The 21,062-nt window shown below is 44.4% G+C and overlaps 1 protein-coding gene and 1 pseudogene across 3 annotated transcripts in view; both read right to left on the bottom strand.

The window, feature by feature from the left end:
* Positions 1 to 7,265, bottom strand: LOC129533428 (peroxiredoxin-2-like; annotated as a pseudogene).
* Positions 1 to 21,062, bottom strand: part of RUFY1 (RUN and FYVE domain containing 1) — a 61,968-nt gene that overhangs the window by 35,209 nt on the left and 5,697 nt on the right. For 2 of the 3 annotated variants that reach the window (XM_055386484.2, XM_055386485.2), the window contains exons 2-5: positions 17,145 to 17,318; positions 14,710 to 14,827; positions 9,759 to 9,860; positions 7,607 to 7,730 (exon numbers count right to left, since the gene is read on the bottom strand). In XM_055386484.2, coding sequence (XP_055242459.2) covers positions 7,607 to 7,730; positions 9,759 to 9,860; positions 14,710 to 14,827; positions 17,145 to 17,318 — 518 coding nt within the window. Of the gene's footprint in view, positions 1 to 7,606; positions 7,731 to 9,758; positions 9,861 to 14,709; positions 14,828 to 17,144; positions 17,319 to 17,507; positions 17,626 to 21,062 lie in introns of those variants that run through there. The other variant, XM_055386486.2, reaches the window with a different exon arrangement.

Genomic DNA, 21,062 nt, shown 5'->3' with positions numbered 1-21,062 from the left:
ATAAAATGCACAAGTTTAAATAAAATGTCCTATTTTTCATAAACCTTACAACCTTTGAAATTCAGGTATTTCATTCTTATCTCTTTCCTATGAACATTTATTTAGGTCAACCAGCTCTATGAAGTGGAAATCAACTGAACAAACCAAAAAAACCTAACCCTACCACCTTCTAGAAGAAAAACTTACTAGATATCAGATTTCAGAGACTATTCTGAAATTTCACGACCTAGTTTAGTTTTCTGTTTATTCAATAATCACATTATTTACAAAGATCAACAAAATTATTTGTGTACAAAGTAATTATAATAATTAAAAAAAAAGTTCTGGATCTCTAAAGTGGTGACCTGGCCAGGCATGGTGGCTCACGCCTGTAATCCCAGCACTTTGGGAGGCCGAGGCTGGTGGATTGCCTGAGGTCAGGAGTTCGAAACCAGCCTGGCCAGCATGGTGAAACCCTGTCTCTACTAAAAATACAAAAATTAGCCAGGCATGGTGGCAGGTGCCTGTAATCCCAGCTAATCGGGAAGCTGAGGCAGGAGAATCGCTTGAACCTGGGAGGCGGAAGTTGCAGTGAGCTGAGATCGTGCCATTGCACTCCAACCTGGGCAACAGAGTGAGACTTCATCTCAAAATAAAATAAAACAAAATAAAAATAAAGTGGTGACCTTAACTGACATTTCTGAGTCCTTCTTCCCCCAAATCTTGGTAAAATGGTCTAATCAATATTTCAGGAAAATTCCCCATCCCTTAGAGAACCAAGGCCCCTTACACATCTAAACATCAACGGCTTTGCCAAGAAATAAAGCACTTGAGAATGAATAAGTGAGGTCATTCTTATCTGAAATACAGGAAAACTGGGTGTACCCTAAATGTTCATCAATAGAGAAAAGTTGAAATCAATCACGTTACAGCCATATCACAGAACCTATACAACTATAACAAAGAACGCAGTAGATACATTTGCAGAAATATAGAAAAGCCGGGCACGGTGGCTCATGCCTGTAATCCCAGCACTTTGGGAGTCTCAGGAGGGTGGATGGCTTGGGCTCAGGAGTTCAAGACCAGCCTGGGCAACACAGTGAGACCCTGTGTCCACAAAAATACAAAAATTAGCTGGGTGCAGTGGTACATGCCTGTAGTCCCAGCTACTTGGGAGGCTGTGAGAGGACTGCTTGAGCCCAGGAGATTAAGGCTGCAGTGAGCTGAAATCATGCCACTGCACTCCAGCCTGGGTGACAGAGTGAGACACTGCCAAAACAAAACAAAACAAAAAAAACAACAAAACTCCAGGATGCAATTTCAAGTCAAAGAATCATATGTACAATCTCATTATAGTAATCCTACTTATGTTGCAACCAAGGCTATGTGTAACGGTTCTAACACATGTCTGCAACCTCTCTGACACACCTACCAAAAGGAATCCATATTTCCAACCTTCAACTCTGGGGGGTCTTAGTGCCTGTCTCGATGAGTAAAATGCAGTAGAAATGATGCCGTGTGACTTCTGCAGCTAGGTTAAAAAGGGCAATACAGCTTCCACCCAGCTCTTTCTCTTGAGGCATATGCGTTTGAAGTTCTGAGCTTTCATGTAAAAAGTCTTGACTTCCCTGAAGCCACAATGCTGGAGACCATGTAAACATAGAGATGTCCAAGAAACCCCTGCCATTCCAACCCCCAGCTCCTTGGTCTTCTCGGCACAGCAGACAGACGCGGGAGAGAGCAAGCCTTCAGGTGATTTCAGCCCCAGCCATCACCTGACTGTAAGCACGTGCGCTCTTGAACAAGAACCGACTAGCTGAACCCAGTTAGCCCCCAGCTGTGAAAGATACAGTGATTGTTATTAAGTGCTGTTGCTGACTTGTTACACAGTAATAGAAGACCAGAAAATATTTAATTTAAAACAAAACCTACGTGACCATAAATGTATAGAAAAAGCAGAAAAGCTTCTAGAAAAATTTTCCCCAGAATCTTTACCATCACCCGTGGGAAAGGGAGGAGGACTGTGGCTGGGGCGGGGGGTGGGGTGAGAAGAGGAGGTTCAACTTCTCTTTTCACATTATATACTTTGGTACTGCCTAACTTTTTTCAACAAGCAAGCATTTCTTTTATAATAAAAAACCAAATCATAAAAAAATACAGCCAGAAAAATCCAACAGAAAGATGAGAAAGAATTAATACCCAAAGCAAAAATCAATGGATTAGAAAGCAAATAAAGCCCTACTCCCAAAGTAGAATTGATAAATAAGACAGCTGGTTTGTCAAAGTTGAACCAAGTAGACAAATTTCTACTAAGTGTGATCAATATTTAGCAAATACACATTATAAATGAGAACAGTGAGATTTTTCAAAAGCTGTAAGAGAATACTTTCATACAACTCTAGCTTAGTAGATCTGAATGAAATGGTTTCTAAAAAAATTATAAATGACTTTAAAAATTGTCTTAAGACTTAGGAAACCAATAAATTGATCGAAACTATGCTAAAAGTTAAAGTGGTCAAAGAACAAAGACTAAAAAAGGCATAAGGGTGAAGTGGTCATACCAGTAAGTTCTAGCAAGCCTGCACAGAAAAAGTAATTACTGATCTAATAAGCTGCGGTAGAAAACAAGAAAAGGAAGGCTATTTTCCAGTTTATTTTATTTTTATGTTTTTTTTTTTGAGATGGAGTTTTGCTCTGTTGCCCAGAGTGGAGTGCAGTGGCATGGTCTCAGCTCACTGCAGCCTCCGCCTCCCAGGTTCCAGCGATTCTCCTGCCTCAGCCTCCTGGGTAACCGGGATTACAGGCACACACCACCACGCCCAGCTAATTGTTGTATTTTTGGTAGAGATGGGGTTTCACCATGTTGGTCAGGGCAGTCTCGACCTCCTGACCTCATGATCTGCCCACTATGGCCTCCCAAAGTGCTGGGAGTGTGAGCCACCATGCCCAGCCTTCCAGTTTATGAGGCTAATACAATTCTGACACCGAAAGGTGGCAAAGGCAGTATAGAAAATTCAGAATAGTTTCACTTACAAGCAGAGACACAAAAATTCCAAACAGTAAACATATGAAATCCAGGGTTTACAATGATCAGGTAGGGATTATTTTAGAAATTCAGGGATAGTATTCAATAAGAAACCTATGAATTAGTTCAATTATATTTATGGGTTAAAAGCAGGTTGACATGTTGATAGATCCAAAAAAAGCATCTGACAACATTCAACGTTCATCTCTTAAAAAATCACAAAGTAGGCCGGGCACGGTGGCTCACGCCTGTAATCCCAGCACTTTGGGAGGCCAAACTGGGCGGATCACGATGTCAGGAGTTCAAGACCAGCCTGGCCAACATAGTGAAACCCCATCTCTACTAAAAATACAAAAAATTAGCCGGGCATGGTGGCAGGCACCTGTAATCCCAACTACTCAGGAGGCTGAGGCAGGAGAATCACTTGAACCCAGGAAGCAGAGGTTGCAGTGAGTGGAGATTATGCCACTGCACTTCAACTGAGTGACAGAGTAAGACTCCATCTCAAAAAAAAGAAAAAACAAAACAACAACAACAACAACAAAACACAAGGTAAACTGGAGTGGAAAGCACTCTCTAAACATGAGAAACAGCATCCCTCAGACATCAGCAGCAAACATGTATACTTTATGACAACACACTATAGGCACTGCCATTCAAGATAGCACTGGACCAGATTGCTCACTCATGTCTATTAATTAATTAAAATCTCAATGGAGTTTTTATTCTGGAATTTGACAAAATGATGTTCAAGTTCATCTGGCAGAATGGATGGCCCAGAAATATTTGAAACAGAAGTACAGCAGAGTAGGCAGGCGCTTAACTACCAGAGTCTAGAATATACTATGTGGCTCCAGTCATTAAAAGAATGTGTCACTGGCACAGGAACACAGATTCAGATTTACAACAGAAGAGTCCAGAAATAAACCAATGCATATTATGGATATTTCACATATGATAAAAGTGGAATTTCAAATTAGTAGAAAAAATATATTACATGATGATATTGCAAAAACTGGTTAACTATTTGTAAAAGAAATTTAGATTCCTACTTCACACTATGCCAAAACAAATGACAAAAATGTGTAAAATTTACACATTTTTTACACATAAAGTGTGTAAAAAATTACCCAGGTAGAAGCAGAAGGTCTTGGCCTGGCCCTCCAGGGTCCCAGACTGTGGAGATTGGAGGGGCAGGTCTGGCCTTTCCTGGGTCAGCACAGCGTACCCAGGTAGGGGCACAAGCTCACTATCCATCGGCCAGCCTAGTTGTGTTTGAAGAAGTATTCCTTGTCATCCACATTGGGCTTCATTGTCGCTACCAGGCTTCCAGCCAGTGGGACAAACTTCCCCGTGCTCATCTGCATACTGGAATGCCTGGACCAGCTGCAGAGCCTCATCATGGAGCACCCCAGAGGCAAATCATTAACAGTGATCTGGCAAAAGTCACCCTTGCCATCGATGATAAAGAGGCAGGGTAGGCAATGCCCTCATTGGTTTTCAGCACACGGTAATCCTCAGACAAGCTTCCCATCACATCAGCGGGTGGGGGATGCTCGGGGGCCTAAGCCTCCCTACTTCTGGGGGTTGTTGATCCAAGCCAGGTGGGTGAACTAAGTCCACCCAGACACCCAGCACTTCGCAGCCCAGCTTGCGGAAATCCTCAGCATGGTCGCTGAATGCGACGTTCTCCGTGGGCCACAGAAAAGTGAAGTCCAGAGGGTAGAAAAAGAGGACGACGTACTTCCCTTTGTAGCCCACAGCTTCACCTCCTGGAAGGCGCCATCCACCAGGGCAATGGCCTTGAAGTCAGGGGCTGGCTTTCCGAGCTGCGACTGACTGGAAGCCATGACTGAAAGCTGTGGTGGTAAAGGCTGGACAGACTGACAACCAGACGCGTGGACCCAGGTTCCAGCGCCCCACATTTGATATTAAAAGTTAGGGTAATTTTTAGATAGGGAAGGACCTTCAAAGCACAATACCTTAGAAGGTATAAAGGAAACATCTGCTAAATCTGGTTGCCAAAAATTAAAAATAAAAAACTTACAGGGCAAACCACCACTGAGAAACCAGAAAAAAAATTTATAACAAATAATTCTGAAAAAGGGTCAATGTGCTTAGTCTTTAATAAAGAAGTAGAGAAAGAAAACTCAAAAATGGACAAAGAATATGAAAAGATAATCACAAATGCTGAACCACCAATGGCAAATAAAACAGGAAAATACTTGTAAATTTGAGATAATGAGTTGTTTTGTCCATGAGGCTGAAAAAGACTGAGAATGCTCATCACATCCAGTGTCAGGAGGAAATGTGTTCTCTCCCACACTGCTGGTGGGTGTATATAATGAAGACCTTTCTGGAGGTCCGTTTTACATTATCTAGCAAAATGTAGCCTGTATACTTTGACACAACAACCCCAAATTTATCCTAAGGAAATACATGGACAAGAGTACAGAGAACTTCAAGGATGTCTATAATACTGGTGTTTTTTTTTTTTTTTTTTTTTTCCAGACAGAGTCTGGCTCTGTTGCCCAGACTGGAGAGCAATGCAGTGGCATGGTTAGAGCTCACTGCAGCCTTGATCTCCCAGGCTCAAGCAATCCTCCCACCTCAGCCTCCAGAGTAGCTGGGATGACAGACAGCATGCCACCATGCTCGGCTAATTTTTTTTAATTTTTGGTAGAGACAAGGTCTCACTATGTTGCCCGGGCTGGTCTCAAATTCCTGGGCTCCAGTGATCCTCCTACCTTGGCCTCCCAAAGTGTTGGAATTACAGGCGTGAGCCATGTGCCCAGCAACAGTATTGTCACAATATGGAAACAATCGAAATTAATAAGGTACTGGTTACATAACGGTACGTTAAAAAATGAAATACTACATAGTCATTTTAAATGGTTTATATCTCTCATTATTGAGAACTGTGTGGAACATATTGTTAAATTTTTTAAAATTACAAAATGGTGTGCTTAAAATAATCATAGTTTGGTTTCATAAAAAAAGAAACCCTTCAAACATCTCACTCTAAAATACACAAACATACACACACACACATGCATGCACACACCTTTATTCATCTGCTGGAAGGGTGTATACCAGAATGTAACACTGAATTATCGGTCTAAGAGTAATGAGAATATGTGTGATGTTTAGTGTCTTTTCAAAAACACTTCTCTGAATTCAAAAAAAGATATTTTTCAACATGCAAAGACAATCGAACTTTTTTTTTTTTTTAAAGGGAGGAGAGGTTACAAAAAAACACTGACCTGCACATGGAGGGATCAGGGAATCTTTAGATTCACCAAACACAATGCAGGAAAAAGGCTGGGAATTTTGCTAGGTAGTGTAAAATAATCTCTTTTTTCTGGGCAGTGGCCCAGCCACAGCTGCGGATGCCCCGAAGAGGGGGTGGAAGTGAGGAATGGGTTAGGGTACCTATTCCCCTCACACATTTACAGTCCCTGCCACCAGTTTAGGCCTTGGCTCTGGTCACCAGTTCCTATGCAGGAAGAAAACCCATCCCAAGAGGGCTGTCCTTCCCACAGAGCACTCTACACCTTACTGGTTACTCTCCTTTGTGCCATTTTATCAACCTGACTTCCCAAATCTCTCCTGACTCTATCTTCCTACTCCCCATCCAGCCTTGCGGGACTTCTAGACTAGTCTCCTCAAGGCTTTTGCTGCATCTACTCTTGGCCACTTGCAACTCGTAACCTGAATGGCTGCTAGATTGAGCTTTCGCAAACCCAGGCATGATCATTTCAGTGTACTTTTTAAAAACCTCTAACAGCTCCCCAAAGCTCAGGATAAAAGGGGATAAAAGCTATACCCTTCAGGCAAGGCACAGTGGCTCACACCTGTAATCCCAGCACTTTGGGAGGCCGAGGCGGGTGGATCACGAGGTCAGGAGATTGAGACCATCCTGGCTAACATGGTGAAACACCATCTCTACTAAAAAAAAAAAAAAATACAGGCCGGGCGCGGTGGCTCACGCCTGTAATCCCAGCACTTTGGGAGGCCGAGGTGGGCAGATCACGAGGTCAGGAGATCGAAACCATCCTGGCTAACACGGTGAAACCCCGTCTCTATTAAAAATACAAAAAATTAGCTGGGCGTGGTGGCGGGCACCTGTGGTCCCAGCTACTCGGGAGGCTGAGGCAGGAGAATGGCGTGAACGTGGGAGGTGGAGGTTGCAGGGAGCCGAGATAGCGCCACTGCACTCCAGCCTGGGAGACACAACGAGACTCCGTCTCAAAAAAAAAAAAAAAAAAAAAAAGCTACACCCTTCAGCATAGCACCAATGGCCTAACAATCAGGCCCAGCCTCCACTTTCACCTCACCCACAGAGCATCCTCTACTCCAGCCATGGAGAGCTGTCTGCCTGTTCCTAAAACCTGCCAAGCTTTCCGTGTGTACCTCTGGCTATGCAACTTCTTCACCCTTCCGAGACCTTCCCCAGCTGCATCCCCACCTGCCCCTGGCCGGTCCTCTTCCAGTGGGCTCTTTGCCATTTGCCCTTCTTTGGGTTCAGTACCTGTCTGCAGATCCTATGTAAAGTCCCTGGACTAATGAAAGTGTTCATCTAGAGCCAAAATTCCATTTTACCTGAGAATCCAAGTCTTCTCCTTTCAAGCAGAGATTGGCATCGAGAACATTGAGTCCCACCAGCAGACCAACAATCACCGTCCCTTCTTCCTCCATCATTAAAGCCTCAGGCTCATAGAACTCGCTGAAAGAGATGGACAGGACAGGGCGATGCTCAGAAACAGCTTCCCCATCCCCACTCCTTCCCCACCCTGACCTGCCTTTTCAACTGTGCCCTGGAGCCAGAAGATACTGCCGTGGATTTCCTCCCTCCCTTTCGTTTCTCTTCACTGCTTCAACGGCTGCTTTTTCTCCCCTGTCCTCTCCTCTCTTCCTGTGGCTTAGAATGGGCTCACCTCTCCTCCTGTCTAAAGTTAACTCCTCCATGCAGACCCTGGACCCCAGTTCTCCTCATCTCCTCTTGACTCCTGTCACTCTCCCCTCCTGTGTCTCCACTGGCTCCTGTTCTGTGTTGATATGAACTACTTCTCCACTTACGCTCATATAAACAGGAAATGGGATCCCACATCCAAGAATAACACTCCTCCTTCTTGCGTCCCACGGAGCAACATCTGTTGCTTTACTTCCTTATTGCCCAGTTATCGCGGCCATTTGCAGGGGGTGGTCCATCCCCTGCCTGATATTGCTCTGGTCAGCAATGACTTGCTAATGTACCAAATCCAGTGGCATCCAGGCCACTGTGTGTGTGTGCATAAGACTTTTCTCTTGAGAATTAGTTCATTAGTAAAGTGAGGGATATGGTAATTACCCTGATTTCATCATTACATAGTGTATACATGCACACAGTATCCCATAAATATGTATAATTTTGTATCGATTATAAATAAAAAATTAATTGAAAAATAATTTGTTCATTAGAAGAAAATCTGTAACTCAAAGTTACTCAGTGTAACTGTACTCAGAGTATGTGAAATATTGTAAATCAGTATTTGTCATGTAAAGATATGTTCGATAATAAGCCATGACTTGAAAACACTGAAAAGCTTGGGTTTTAGGCTACGCTGTAAAATGTATCTATTTCTCAATTACAAGAGAGCTTTAACTCTGGAAAGAGTCCTTCCTCGCAAATCATCACAGTCTAGAGAACATTCCTTTTATAATGATTATTGCTTACTTATAAATATCAAAAATGAACCAGTCATAAATTTCTGTAAATATTATATACTTATTTTATTTTTTTATTTTTTATTTTGAGACAGAGTCTTGCTCTGTTGCCCAGGCTGGAGGTACAGGGGTGTGATCTTGGCTCACTGCAACCTCTGCTTTCCTGGGTTCAACCAATCCTCCTGCCTCAGCCTCCTGAGTAGCTGGGATTATAGGCATAAGCCACCATGCCCAGCTAATTTGGTATTTTTAGCAGAGATGGGGTTTTACCATGTTGTCCAGGTTGTTTTTGAACTTCTGACCTCAAGTGATCAGCCTGCCTTGGCCTCCCAAAGTGCTGGGATTACAGGCATGAGCCACCACACCTGGCTGATATACTTATTTTAATTCAAAATGATCTACAGAACTATGTTCTAATTATTATTTTTTTGAGAAGGAGTCTCACTCTGTCGCCCAGGCTGGAGTGCAATGGCACGATCTCGGCTCATTGCAACCTCCACTTTCCAGGTTCACGTGATTCTCCTGCCTCAGCCTCCTGAGTAGCTGGGATGCCAAGCTAATTTTTGTATTTTTAGTAGAGACGGGGTTTCACCACATTGGCCAGGCTGGTCTCGAACTCCTGACCTCGTGATCTGCCCACCTTGGCCTCCCAAAGTGCTGGGTTTACAGGCGTGATCCACCGCTCTCAGACTATTATTATTTATTTTTAGATGGAGTCTCCCTCTGTTGCCCAGGCTGGAGTGCAGTGGCGTGATCTCGGCTCACTGCAACCTCCGCCTCCCGGGTTCGAGCGATTCTCCTGCCTCAGCCTTCTGAGTAGCTGGGATTACAGGCAACCGCCACCACACCTGGCTAATTTTCGTATTTTTAGTAGAGACTAAAAATACGACACCATGTTGGCCAGGCTGGTCTTGAACTCCGGACCTCAAGCAATCCACCTGATCTTGGCCTCCCAAAGTGCTGGGATTACAGGTGTGAGCCACCGCACCCAGCCTATGTTCTAATTATTTACCAAGCAAAAGATAAGCAAACATGGTTGATGAAATACCTTAAGAGATGTTTATTGTCTATAAGCACTTTCAGATAATCTGCCAGTTTCTTTTGCATGAGTGCAAGATAAAGCCACGCTCGGCCTCTTCCCACAGCTGTCCTAGAATTCAAACAGAGAATCAACTATTGTGGCATAACAACAACAAACACAGAAAAGACACCTGATTTAGCCAGGGAGACACATAGGAAACACACCCTTGTAAATGCAGACGATACTCTAAGAATGGCTGTTTGGGGTTGGGGAGGGATGCACACGGCCTGGGCAGGCAGTGAAAATGGCTCACCACACACCTTTGAGTACTATTACAAATACAATTAGATAATGCTTTGCTTATAGTCATAAAATATCACAGGAAAATATCAGGTTAGATTTGTGTAATGGATAAACATTCTTTCAAAAGAGAATAGAGAACTTAGTGCTTGTTAAAGTGCTGAAGCTTACAAAATCTCTAAGGGGTTAGGGTTAGCTCAAACGTACTTTTTTTTTTTTTTTGAGATAGAGTCTTGCCTGTTGCCCAGGCTGGAGTGCAGTGGTGCAATCTCAGCTCATTGCAACCTCCGCCTCCTGGGTTCAAGCGATTCTCGTGGCTCAGCCTCCTGAGTAGCTGGGATTACAGGCATGCATCACCATACCTGGCTAATTTTTGTTTTTAGTAGAGACAGGGTTTTGCCATGTTAGCCAAGCTGGTCTCAAATTCCTGGCCTCAAGTGATCAGGCTGCCTTGGCCTCGCAAAGTGCTGGGATTACAGGCATGAGCCACTGCACCTGGCCTTAAAGGTACAATTTTATGTTTTATTATTAATTGTGGTAAAATACACAGAACATAAAATTTACCATGTTAACCATTTTTAACCTTACAGTTAAGTAGTGTTAAGTACATTCACAATGTTGTGGAACCAATCTTTTTTTTTTTTTTTTTTTTCGAGATGGAGCCTCACTCTGTCACCGAGGTCAGAGTGCAGTGGCACAATCTTGGCTCACCGTTGTGATCCTGGCTCACTGCATCCTCCACCTCGCAGGTTCAAGTGATTCTCCTGCCTCAGCCTCCCAAGTAGCTGGGATTACAGGCACCTGCCACCACGCCCAGCTAATTTTTGTATTTTTAGTAGAGATGGGGTTTCCACCATGTTGGCCAGGCTAGTCTCGAACTCTTGACCTCAAGTAATCCACCCACCTTGGCCTCCTAAAGTGCTGGGATTACAGGCCTGGCCCCAATCTTGAAGGTGTAATTTTTCTGTATTCTAGCATTATCTCCAGAGAAGCAGAAAAGAAGAGAAAAGAAAAGAAAAAAGGAAAAGGAAAGAAAGAAAGAACAGGCCTGCATTAAACATTAAAAGAAAAAAGGCCTCTCAAGTGCTGCTTGGTGAGACTGTAAACTTCACAACTTTCTTTTTTTTTTTTGGAGACAGGGTCTTGCTCAGTCGCCCATGCTGTTGAATGGCATGATGATGGCTCCCTGCAGCCTGGAACTCCCAGGCTCAAGTGATAACCCTGCGTTAAGCCTCCGGAGTAGCTGGGACAGCAGGCATGCGCTACCACACCCAACTAATTTTTTTTTTTTGTAGAGATGGGGTTTTGCCACATTGTCCAGGCTGGTTTCAAACTCCTGGGCTCAAGCATTCTCCCCGCCTCAGCCTCTCAAAGTGTTGGGATTATAGGCGTGAGCCGCTGTGCCTGGCCAACTGTGCAACTTTCTAGTGGCAATTTGATGACAACAGGTTACCAAAATTCTACATTTAGTAATATATCCTAGGAAATTACTGAAGACGGACACAAAGAAGTATGTTTCGGGATGGTCACCTCATCATTATCACGGTTTGTGGTAACAAGAATTTGAAGACAGCCACAAGGGGGGTTAAACAAAATTAGATAGACAACAGAATATTATTTGGCCATTTAAAAAATGATATTGTAAATGAATATTCGATACACAAAGAGATTTAAAATCTAATATTAAGTGGAATAAATGGAAAAAAGGCTACAAAACAGTATATGCACTTTAATGCTGAATTTTTTTTGAATGGGCAATATCTTCACTTGGTTTAAAACCTAGAAAGTAGGCCAGGCGTGGTGGCTCACACCTGTAATCCCAGCACTTTGGGAGGCCGAGTGGGGTGGATCACCTGAGGTCAAGAGTTTGAGACTAGCCTGGCCAACACGATAAACTCCCATCTCAACTAAAAATGCAAAAAATAGCTGGGTGTGGTGGCTCATGCCTATAATCCCAGCTACTCAGGAAGCTGAGGCATGAGAATGGCTTGAACCCGGGAGGCAGAGGCTGCAGTGAGTCGAGATTGTGCCACTGCACTCCAGCCTGGGCGACAGAGTGAGATGGCATGAGAATCGCTTGAACCCGGGAGGCAGAGGCTGCAGTGAGTCGAGATTGTGTCACTGCACTCCAGCCTGGGCGATAGAGTGAGACTCTGTCTCAAAAAAAAAAAAAAAAAAAGAAAAAAAAAAGAAAACCTAGAAAGTATTAAAAGGCATATACTTGTCTCCTTGTCCTCCACCTTCCCATCCCCCTCCCCTATACACTAATACAGTGTCCTTTGTTTAAGTTCATTTCTGAAACATGTTTCTACACATGAAAACAGGTACCAAATATAAATTATTTTTCTCTCTTTTTACAAAAAATTTAACATATTTTACATGCAGTTCTCAACCTGCTTATTTCGCTGAGTATCTGTCATCTTGAAAATCTTTCCATATCAGTACACAGAGGACTTTACTTTTTTTATAGCTTTAGTGTGTCATTATTGGACAGCACCATAATTTATTTAGCTGGGTTAAAAAAAAACTAGGGTGGTTCTAATCTCCTGTTACCAATAACGACTGCAATAGATCATTCTGTACATGTGTCATTTTCATGTGTTACATGTGTAGCATAAAATGCATGTAAGTGGAATTTCTGGGTCAAAGTGCAGATGATTTTTTTTTTTTTTTTGAGATGGAGTCTCACTTCACTCTGTCATCCAGGCAGGAGTGCAGTGGTGTGATCTCTGCTCACTGCAACCTCCACCTCCTGGGTTCAGGCAATTCTCCTGCCTCAGCCTATAGTCCCAGCTATTTGGGAGGCTGAGGTGGGAGAGATCACTTGAGCCTGGGAGGTGGAGCTCACAGTGAGCTGAGAGACTGCACCACCACTGCACGCCAGCCTAGGCGACAGAGAGACTGTCTTAAAAAAAAAAAACAAAAAACAGCCAGGCACAGTGGTTCACGCCTATAATCCCAGCACTTTGGGAGGCTGAGGCAGATGGATCACCTGAGGTCAGGAGTTGGAGACCAGCCTGGCCAATGTGGTGAAACCCCATCTCTACTAAAGATACAAAAATTACCTGGGCCTGGTGGCAGGCACCTGTAATCCCAGCTACTTGGGAGGCAGAGGCAGGAGAATCGCTGGAACCCAGGGGGTGGAGGTAGGAGTGAGCAGAGATCGCGCCACTGCACTCCAGCCTGGGCAACAAGAGCGAAACTCTATCTCAAAGAAAAAAAAAAAAGAAAACATCAGGACACTGTCTGTGTAGGTGCTTTACTCTTGAGGGAGTGAGTGAGCTGGACAGGAAGGGTAAGAGAAATTGTACCATATAAAGAACAACTGAAGACGCAGGGCAGTAGACTTGAGAGGCTCATGAAAAAGGTCATTAAGGGCGGGTGCGGTGGCTCACGCCTGTAATCTCAGCACTTTGGGAGACCAAGGCAGGTGGATTACCTGTGGTCAGGAGTTTGAGACTAGCCTGGCCAACATGGCGAAACCCTGTCTCTACAAAAAATACAAAAATTAGCTGGGTGTGGTGGCACGTGCCTGTAATCCCAGCTACTCAGGAGGCTGAGGCATAAGAATCACTTGAACCTAGGAAGCGGAGGTTGCAGTGAGCTGAGATTGTGCCACTGCACTCCAGCCTGGGCGAGAGTGAGACTCCTTCTCAAAAAAAAAAAAGGTCATGAAATAAACATTTGAAAGCTTGGCAGGTGCAAAAGGCTTTAAATATATGCGATGTAGGCCGGGCAGGCAGAATTTGCATAGAGGGCTTAAGTCTAATCATGAGAAGAATGCACAGGGCTTGGCAGAAATGGAGTTTCATGGGATTTGGAGGGCTTCAGGGCATAACAGACCTGTGTCCTCTTCCTGCTCCATCACTCACCTGCCAAGGCACCTCGGGTAAGTTACTCAACCACTCTGTCTCAGTTCCCACACTTGTAGATGAGGACACTAACAGCTATCCTAGAGGATAGTTGTGGAGGATTAAATGAGATAAATGAGAAGGAATGTTCTCAGCACAATGCCTGTCATTGAGCAGGCCCTGAGGGCAGTGGCTATTATTATTATCTGAAAATGGAATAGGCAGGCTCCCTAGGAGAAGGGTCAAATAAACGCTGAACAGTCCAGTCCTGTCTGGGAAACTCTGCAGAGGGTTCTTTTGCATTGGCTCAAGGATCCCTAAGACCCTTTCTAGATGCCAAATTCCATGAAGATGACTTATTTGTGTTCTGGACTGTTTCTGATTTTGAGCCTAAGCATAGCGATCCCAAGGACAAATCCAGACATGGCAAATAATTCGTTAGTCCCACCCTAACAAATTACAAATGTCCTTGGGCCTGGAATCTACAATCTGGCCCAAAATGTATTATTCAGAAAACTGCCCACCTGTGTCTGAAGCAGTGATTCCGGGAGTGTACCAGTAGTTCCTTTTCCTCCTGTGAGTGCCCTTTGGTTGACAACACCTTTTCAACCTATTTGGCCTGTGTGGCAAGCAGGAATCACTGTCCCCATTTTAAAGAAAAGGAAACTGAGGCTCAGAAAGAGTCAAATCTTGCTACAGATCATGTTGATAATGAGCAGCAGAGCTCTTTCCAATTAGAAAGGGCTTCATCAGCAAGGAATTGAGAAATGAGTAAATATGAGGGAGTTTTTAAAATCATCAAATTGGCAGAACTACTTCTCACTCACTTTAATTCTGGAAGATTTCTGACACTAGTCGCTATATCTGATGCTTCTGGACAAAGTTTCTCCACCAGCTCCAAAGGACCAAAGAATGATTTATTTTGGCCAATAAAACTCTTCTTAACTAAAAGGAAAAACAAAAGTGTTATTCATAAGAACAGGTTGCAAAATTTCTTCAGGGACCCACAGCCTCTCCCCCAAAAGCCAAGTGGAAGTGAAAGCTGCTAAACTTCACTGCTTAATCCTTTTTTAAAAATCTTTTTTGAGATGGAATCTCACTCTACCGCCCAGGCTAGAGTGCAGTGTGCAATCTCAGCTCACTAAAACCTCTGCCTCCCGGGTTCAAGCAATTCTCTGCCTCAGCCTCCTGAGTAGCTGGGGTTACAGGTGCCCACAACGCCGGGCTAATTTTGTATTTTTAGTAGAGACGGGGTTTCACCACGTTGGCCAGGCTGGTCTTGAACTCCTGACCTCGTGATCTGCCCGCCTCGGCCTCCCAAAGTGCTGGGATTACAGGCGTGAGCCACAGCGCCCGGCCTGCTTAATCCTTCTTGATTTACTCTTGGGGACTGGGAGAGGCCATGTAATAAATTAGTCTCTCTTTCTCTGGCAACAGAGTTTCTCTGATATGCTTACTGTGCTCTTTCTGGAAGTATGTATTGCCCATGGAATAAAACAGGCGCCTCGGCCGGGCACAGTGGCTCACACCTGTAATCCCAGCACTTTGGGAGGCCGAGACGGGTGGATCACGAGGTCAGGAGATCGAGACCATCCTGGCTAACACGGTGAAACTCTGTCTCTACTAAAAATAAAAAAAAATTAGCCGGGTGTGGTGACAGGCGCCTGTAGTCCCAGCTACTCGGGAGGCTGAGGCAGGAGAATGGTGTGAACCTGGGAGGAGGAGCTTGCAGTGAGCCGAGATTGCACCACTGCACTCCAGCCTGGGGGACAGAGCGAGACTCTTCAAAAAAAAAAAGAAAAAGAAAAAAACCGGTTGCCTTATACGCTCATCTATGAAATTCTTCCCCCTTTTTTCCTTGATGGCAAAATCAAGGATTGATTTTTTTTGTTTTTTCAGATCCTCATCATCTGTACTGCTGTAATTGGTCTTCCTGCTCCTAATACTGTCACCTCCCCACCATTACAATCTGTTCTCTACATAGCTAGAAGTTCTTTTAAGAACTGAAGTTAGGACACATTTCTCCCTTTAGGATCTTCCAAAGACACTAAGAATAAAATGCAACTCCTCATCTGACCTTTAAGGACATATATGGTCCAGCCTCTCCCTGCTCCCCTGACCTCATGTCCTCCCCTCCTCTCCCTCAGCACACTTAGCACACCTGTTACCTGGAGTCTTTCTCAAGCTGAGGAAGGTTGGTCCCACTCAGGACCTTTGCATCTGTTTTAATTAATTAATTAATTATTTTTGAGACGGAATCTCACCGTGTAGCCTTGGTTGGAGTGCAATGGTGCAATCTCAGCTCACTGCAACCTCCGCCTCCTGGGTTCAAGAGATTCTCCTGCCTCAGCCACTCGAGTAACTGGGATTACAGGCACGCACCACCACGCCCGGCTAATTTTTGTGTTGTTAGCAGAGGCAGGGTTTCACCATGTTGGCCAGGGTGGTCTCCAGCTACTGAGCTCAAGCGATCCTTCCGTCTCGGCCTCCCAAAGTGCTGGGATTACAAGGCGTGAGCCACCGCGCCTGGCCTAATAAGGTTTTTAAATACTGAATATGTGTTGAATGATATTTTGGATATACGGGTTCCATAAAATATATTGTTAACACTAATTTTAAAACATTTTAGCAAATTAGGTTAACCTTTTTTTTTTCTTAATTTTTAAAAGTTTTATCCCCACAGAAAGGCATCTCATCTAACACTTTTTTTCTTTCTTTTTTTTTTTTTTTTTGAGACGGAGTCTTGCTCTGTTGCCCAAGCTGGAGTGCAGTGGCGCGATCTCAGCTCACTGCAACCTCCGCCTCCCGGGATCACGCCATTCTCCTGCCTCAACCTCCCGAGTAGCTGGGACTACAGGCGCCTGCTACCACGCCCAGCTAGATTTTTTTTTTTTTTCTTTTTTTTAGTAGAGACCGGGTTTCACCGTGTTAGCCAGGATGGTCTCGATCTCCTGACCTCGTGATCCGCCCGCCTCGGCCTCCCAAAGTGCTGGGATTACAGGCGTGAGCCACCGCGCCCAGCCTCATCTAACGCTTTTAAAGTAACCTGGCTACCAGAAACTTTAAAACTGCCTATATAGCTTGCATGCTATTTCTATCGGTCAGCGCTGCTCTAGGACGTCGCTTCTGAATACAGGAACCTGGCCTGTTCTGTACACTGCTGGCATTTCAGCATCTAGAAGGATGTCTGGCACTGATGAAAAAATGCTGAGCAAACACCCAGCCCGAACTTCCACGCTCCCAAACGCCCCCTCAGGCTCACCTTTCAGCCCATGTTTGAGGCAGTGCTCCATCACTACAAAGAACTGCTGCAAGGGGGCATGGTCCGCATCCAGGCTGCGGCCCAGGCTCAGAGCCGACTGGAGCAACACCTTGATGCTGAGTTTCATCATGTGCATCAGGTTGGCACGCTCCTCCATCATCTGGCACTTAGAAGCTGTGGGGCAGGAGCAGGGATAGCTTCGTTAGTGGACTGAGTGTGGGGAGGTCAGACTCCGGGCAACGGTGAGAAGACGGGTCAGGCAGGAGGCCAGGCGGTCTGCTTAGGGAACGGACGTGGTGGCGGGCGGGCAACCGGGATTCGCAGGTAAGTAGTCCCTGATCCCTAGAGGCCACAGCCCCCTACCTGGACGGCGGGGCCTTCGGTCAGAAGAGCCACTGGGCCTCCTGCTCCAGAGGCCTCTCCCAGACGGCTCCGCGCGTTGCTACGGCGACGGCTTTAGCAAGACTCGCCGCGTTTGGCTTCTCCCGCAACCCCGGTTCCATTTTTGACCAATGGAAGGGCGCTACCTACAGGAAGCCCTGCCCCAAGCTCTTAGAGGGCGTGCTGGAAAAGCGTCCCGCCCCCAAACATTCCTATTGGGTGAGTCCAGCTCAAGGCCTCGCCTACGGAGCTAGTGGGCGCCATTTTGCAGCCTCTGTCCCGGACGGAGGAGGATGCGCACCCCGCCCGGAAGGCTTTTCCAGCCTTCTCTCTTGCCGGATAGTGCCAGCCGGGTGCCTGCAGGGAAGCATCTTCCCCTCAGTTCCAGGCTCAAATTCTTGTTGCCGATCTTTCGTCCGCTACTAGTGGACAATTTTAGGTTTTACGCACACTTTGTTTTTTGGTAAGGAAAACCGTTGGAGTCAAATGAATTCAGAGAGTTCCATTTCAACTCCCATTATCTTGTCGCATTGCTTTGAGGGTGTAATAAAGACTGTCTGCAATTATCATCAGATATCTATACGTGCTGGCCAAATGTTCTCTCAAACCCAGTAAGCTGGTATCCTAGAAACTAAAAGTTTAGATCCCAAAGTAAGAGTCCTGGCAGGAAAGTCCCAGGTGCGAAGCGCGGCCCTCACGCGGGCGCGCGCGCTTGCTTACATTGTCTTGGAAATATTTGCCAATTGGAATGGGGGCGGGGGATCGTATTGTTTTTGGTTTGCAGCTGTCCAATTACTACTGAGGTTAAATAACTTCTGTTTATTGTCTCCTAGTATTTCTTCTGTGAATTGCTTGCTCAATTGACTTTCGTGTTGAATTGCTTGCCTTTGTCTTACTGACCTGTATATTTTGGATACTAATCCTTTACTGACCTGTATATTTTGGATACTAATCCTTTACCTGTTTTATTTCACCAGCATTGATTAATATGGACAATTAAAGAGCATATTTATACGTACTATATTTTTATATAGTTAATTACAGTTAAATCTGAACGATAATATTATGGCCGTGAACTTGTAGTAAAGGTCTTAAATAAATACTGAGACATCCTGGGACTAAAAATTCAAAATTATCTCAGCAAAACCCAAGAAGGTAGGGGCAGAGCTGCTGGGCAAGAAGAAACAGCCTAAGCATTTCACCTTGGTTGTGGAGAGGGTTAAAAGTGGCTTAAGTAAAGCATTTCGTTGGGGGTGGTATAATTTTTTTTTTTTTTTTTTTTGAGATGTTGTTTCACTCTTGTTGCCCAAGCTGGAGTGCAATGGCGCCATCTCGGCTCACTGCAAACTTCGCCTCCTGAGCTCAAGCGATTCTCTTGCTTCAGCCTCCCGAGTAGCTGGGATTACAGGCATGCGCCACCACGCCTGGCTAATTTTGTATTTTTAGTAGAGACGGGGTTTCTCCATGTTGGTCAGGCTGGTCTCGAACTTCCAACCTCAGGTGATCCGCCCGCCTTGGCGTCCCAAAGTGCTAGGATTACAGGCGTGAGCCACCATGTCTGGCCAGTATAATTATTTTTATATTTCGAGAGAAGCCTATGTATTATATTTATAAATTTTAAAACTTTAATGGATGATTGGCAAAGGAAATAAAACTTGTAAAACTTCATCAAGAGAAGGGAGAAACTCTGAAGACAGCAATGACCATAAAAGCAATTTGTAAAGATTTATCCTTAAAGAAGACATCAAGCCCAGTTCTATCATCTAGTGGTCTTGAAATTGGAATACATATACAGCAGTCTTGCCAAAGCTAGGTATGCCCAGATGTTTTAAGGAACTCAATTTCCAGATTTTCAAGTTTCACAGGCACTCTTTCTCCTCCCTCTAAAGAATGGCAACTCACTCCATAACCTGTCTTCCTCTTGATACGGTGACCTGGGGTGCCCTAGGTTCCATACACCAAATGGAGGTGGTGTCGCCCTTGATGATTAAGTAATCAAAAACGTGAAGACCAGTCTTTTACTGCTTTATGGTATTCAGTTAAGCTTGGTCTTGGGGCAGAGGGGTGGTCTCTAACCCTCTGCTTGGGTATCCTAAATTTAGAAAATTAAATTGTTCTCCCTACAAATCTATGTAATTATGTTCAACCAGTCAATATTCACAACCCTAAGATGTGCCATTAGCTTGATGGCCATTTTCCGTAAATTAAATGAGCCCAAACTGCAGCTAAGTATTTGATGAAAATGGATTTGAAATACATGATAAACTAAAAGTATTTTTGTCAAAAAGTACTGTATTGGCAAAGGTGAATGAAATAAGCAACACTCAGATGTCTCCAACCATTCTGAGTATTCTGGGTTAACCAAAGTGCCTAAGTGAAAGAATAAGAAGTGAAATTATCCCTTGATAAGTCTTTTTTTCTTTTGAGATGGAGTTTTGCTCTTGTTGCCCAGGCTGGAGTGCAATGGCACGATCTTGGCTCACTGCAACCTCCACCTCCTGGGTTCAAGAGATTCTCCTGCCTCAGCCTCCCCAGTAGCTGGGATTACAGGTGCCCGCCACCATGCCCAGGTAATTTTTTGTATTTTTAGTAGAGACGGGGTTTTACTGTGTTGGCCAGGCTGGTCTCGAACTCCTGACCTCAGGCCATCCACCCGCCTCAGCCTCTCAAAGTGCTGGGATTACAGGCATGAGCCACCGTGCCTGGCTCACACTACATAAGTCTTGGTAAAACTTTTGTTTCGGTAACTCCCAAAAGTTGAGAAATTTTCTTAATATGATAGGTTGCAGGTCAGGTAATTTTCAATTATTTGCTTTGAATGAAAATAAGGGAACGAAAAATAATTTTTGGCTTTAGATCAGTGTGATTTGGGGCATATAACTTGGAAAGAGTTCAAAGATGACCAACATTACTAAAACAAACAAACAAAAAACAGGACTAAAACTGATGCTGAATTCTATCACGCTTTAGCAGTAAATCATATATATTCATCTACAGATATACGCTAATGACAAAAACCAACACCATTCATCTCATTTAGAGATGCAATTCATTGGCTGGGCGTGGTGGCTCACGCCTGTAATCCCAGCACTTTGGGAGGCTGAGGCAGGCAGATCACCTGAGGTCAGGAGTTCGAGATCAGCCTGGCCAAAATGGTAAAACCCGTCTCTACCAAAAATACAAAACTTAGCTGGGCGTGCTGGCGTGCACCTGTAGTCCCAGCTACTGGGGAGGCTGAGGTGGGAGGATCACTTGAACTCGGGAGGCGGAGGTTGCAGTGAGCGGAGATTGCGCCACTGCATTCCAGGCTGGGCAACAGAGTGAGACCCTTCTCAAAAAAAAAAAAAATGCAATTCAAGAAAAATTTATGTATAATTCTTTATAAAAATTATATTTATGTTCCTGTTACCAATGTAACATTACTAATAAACTTAATGATAATTCACTCCAGAAGAAAAATTTTTATACACTTAGAGCTTTAGTCACAATAAAAATTTATTAAACTTTAACTTATTTACATACTTTTTGCTGAGACTT

This window comes from Gorilla gorilla, chromosome 4, assembly GCF_029281585.2.
Source record: "Gorilla gorilla gorilla isolate KB3781 chromosome 4, NHGRI_mGorGor1-v2.1_pri, whole genome shotgun sequence".
Lineage (NCBI taxonomy): Eukaryota > Metazoa > Chordata > Mammalia > Primates > Hominidae > Gorilla > Gorilla gorilla.
This window is presented reverse-complemented; position numbering and strand designations above follow the sequence as displayed.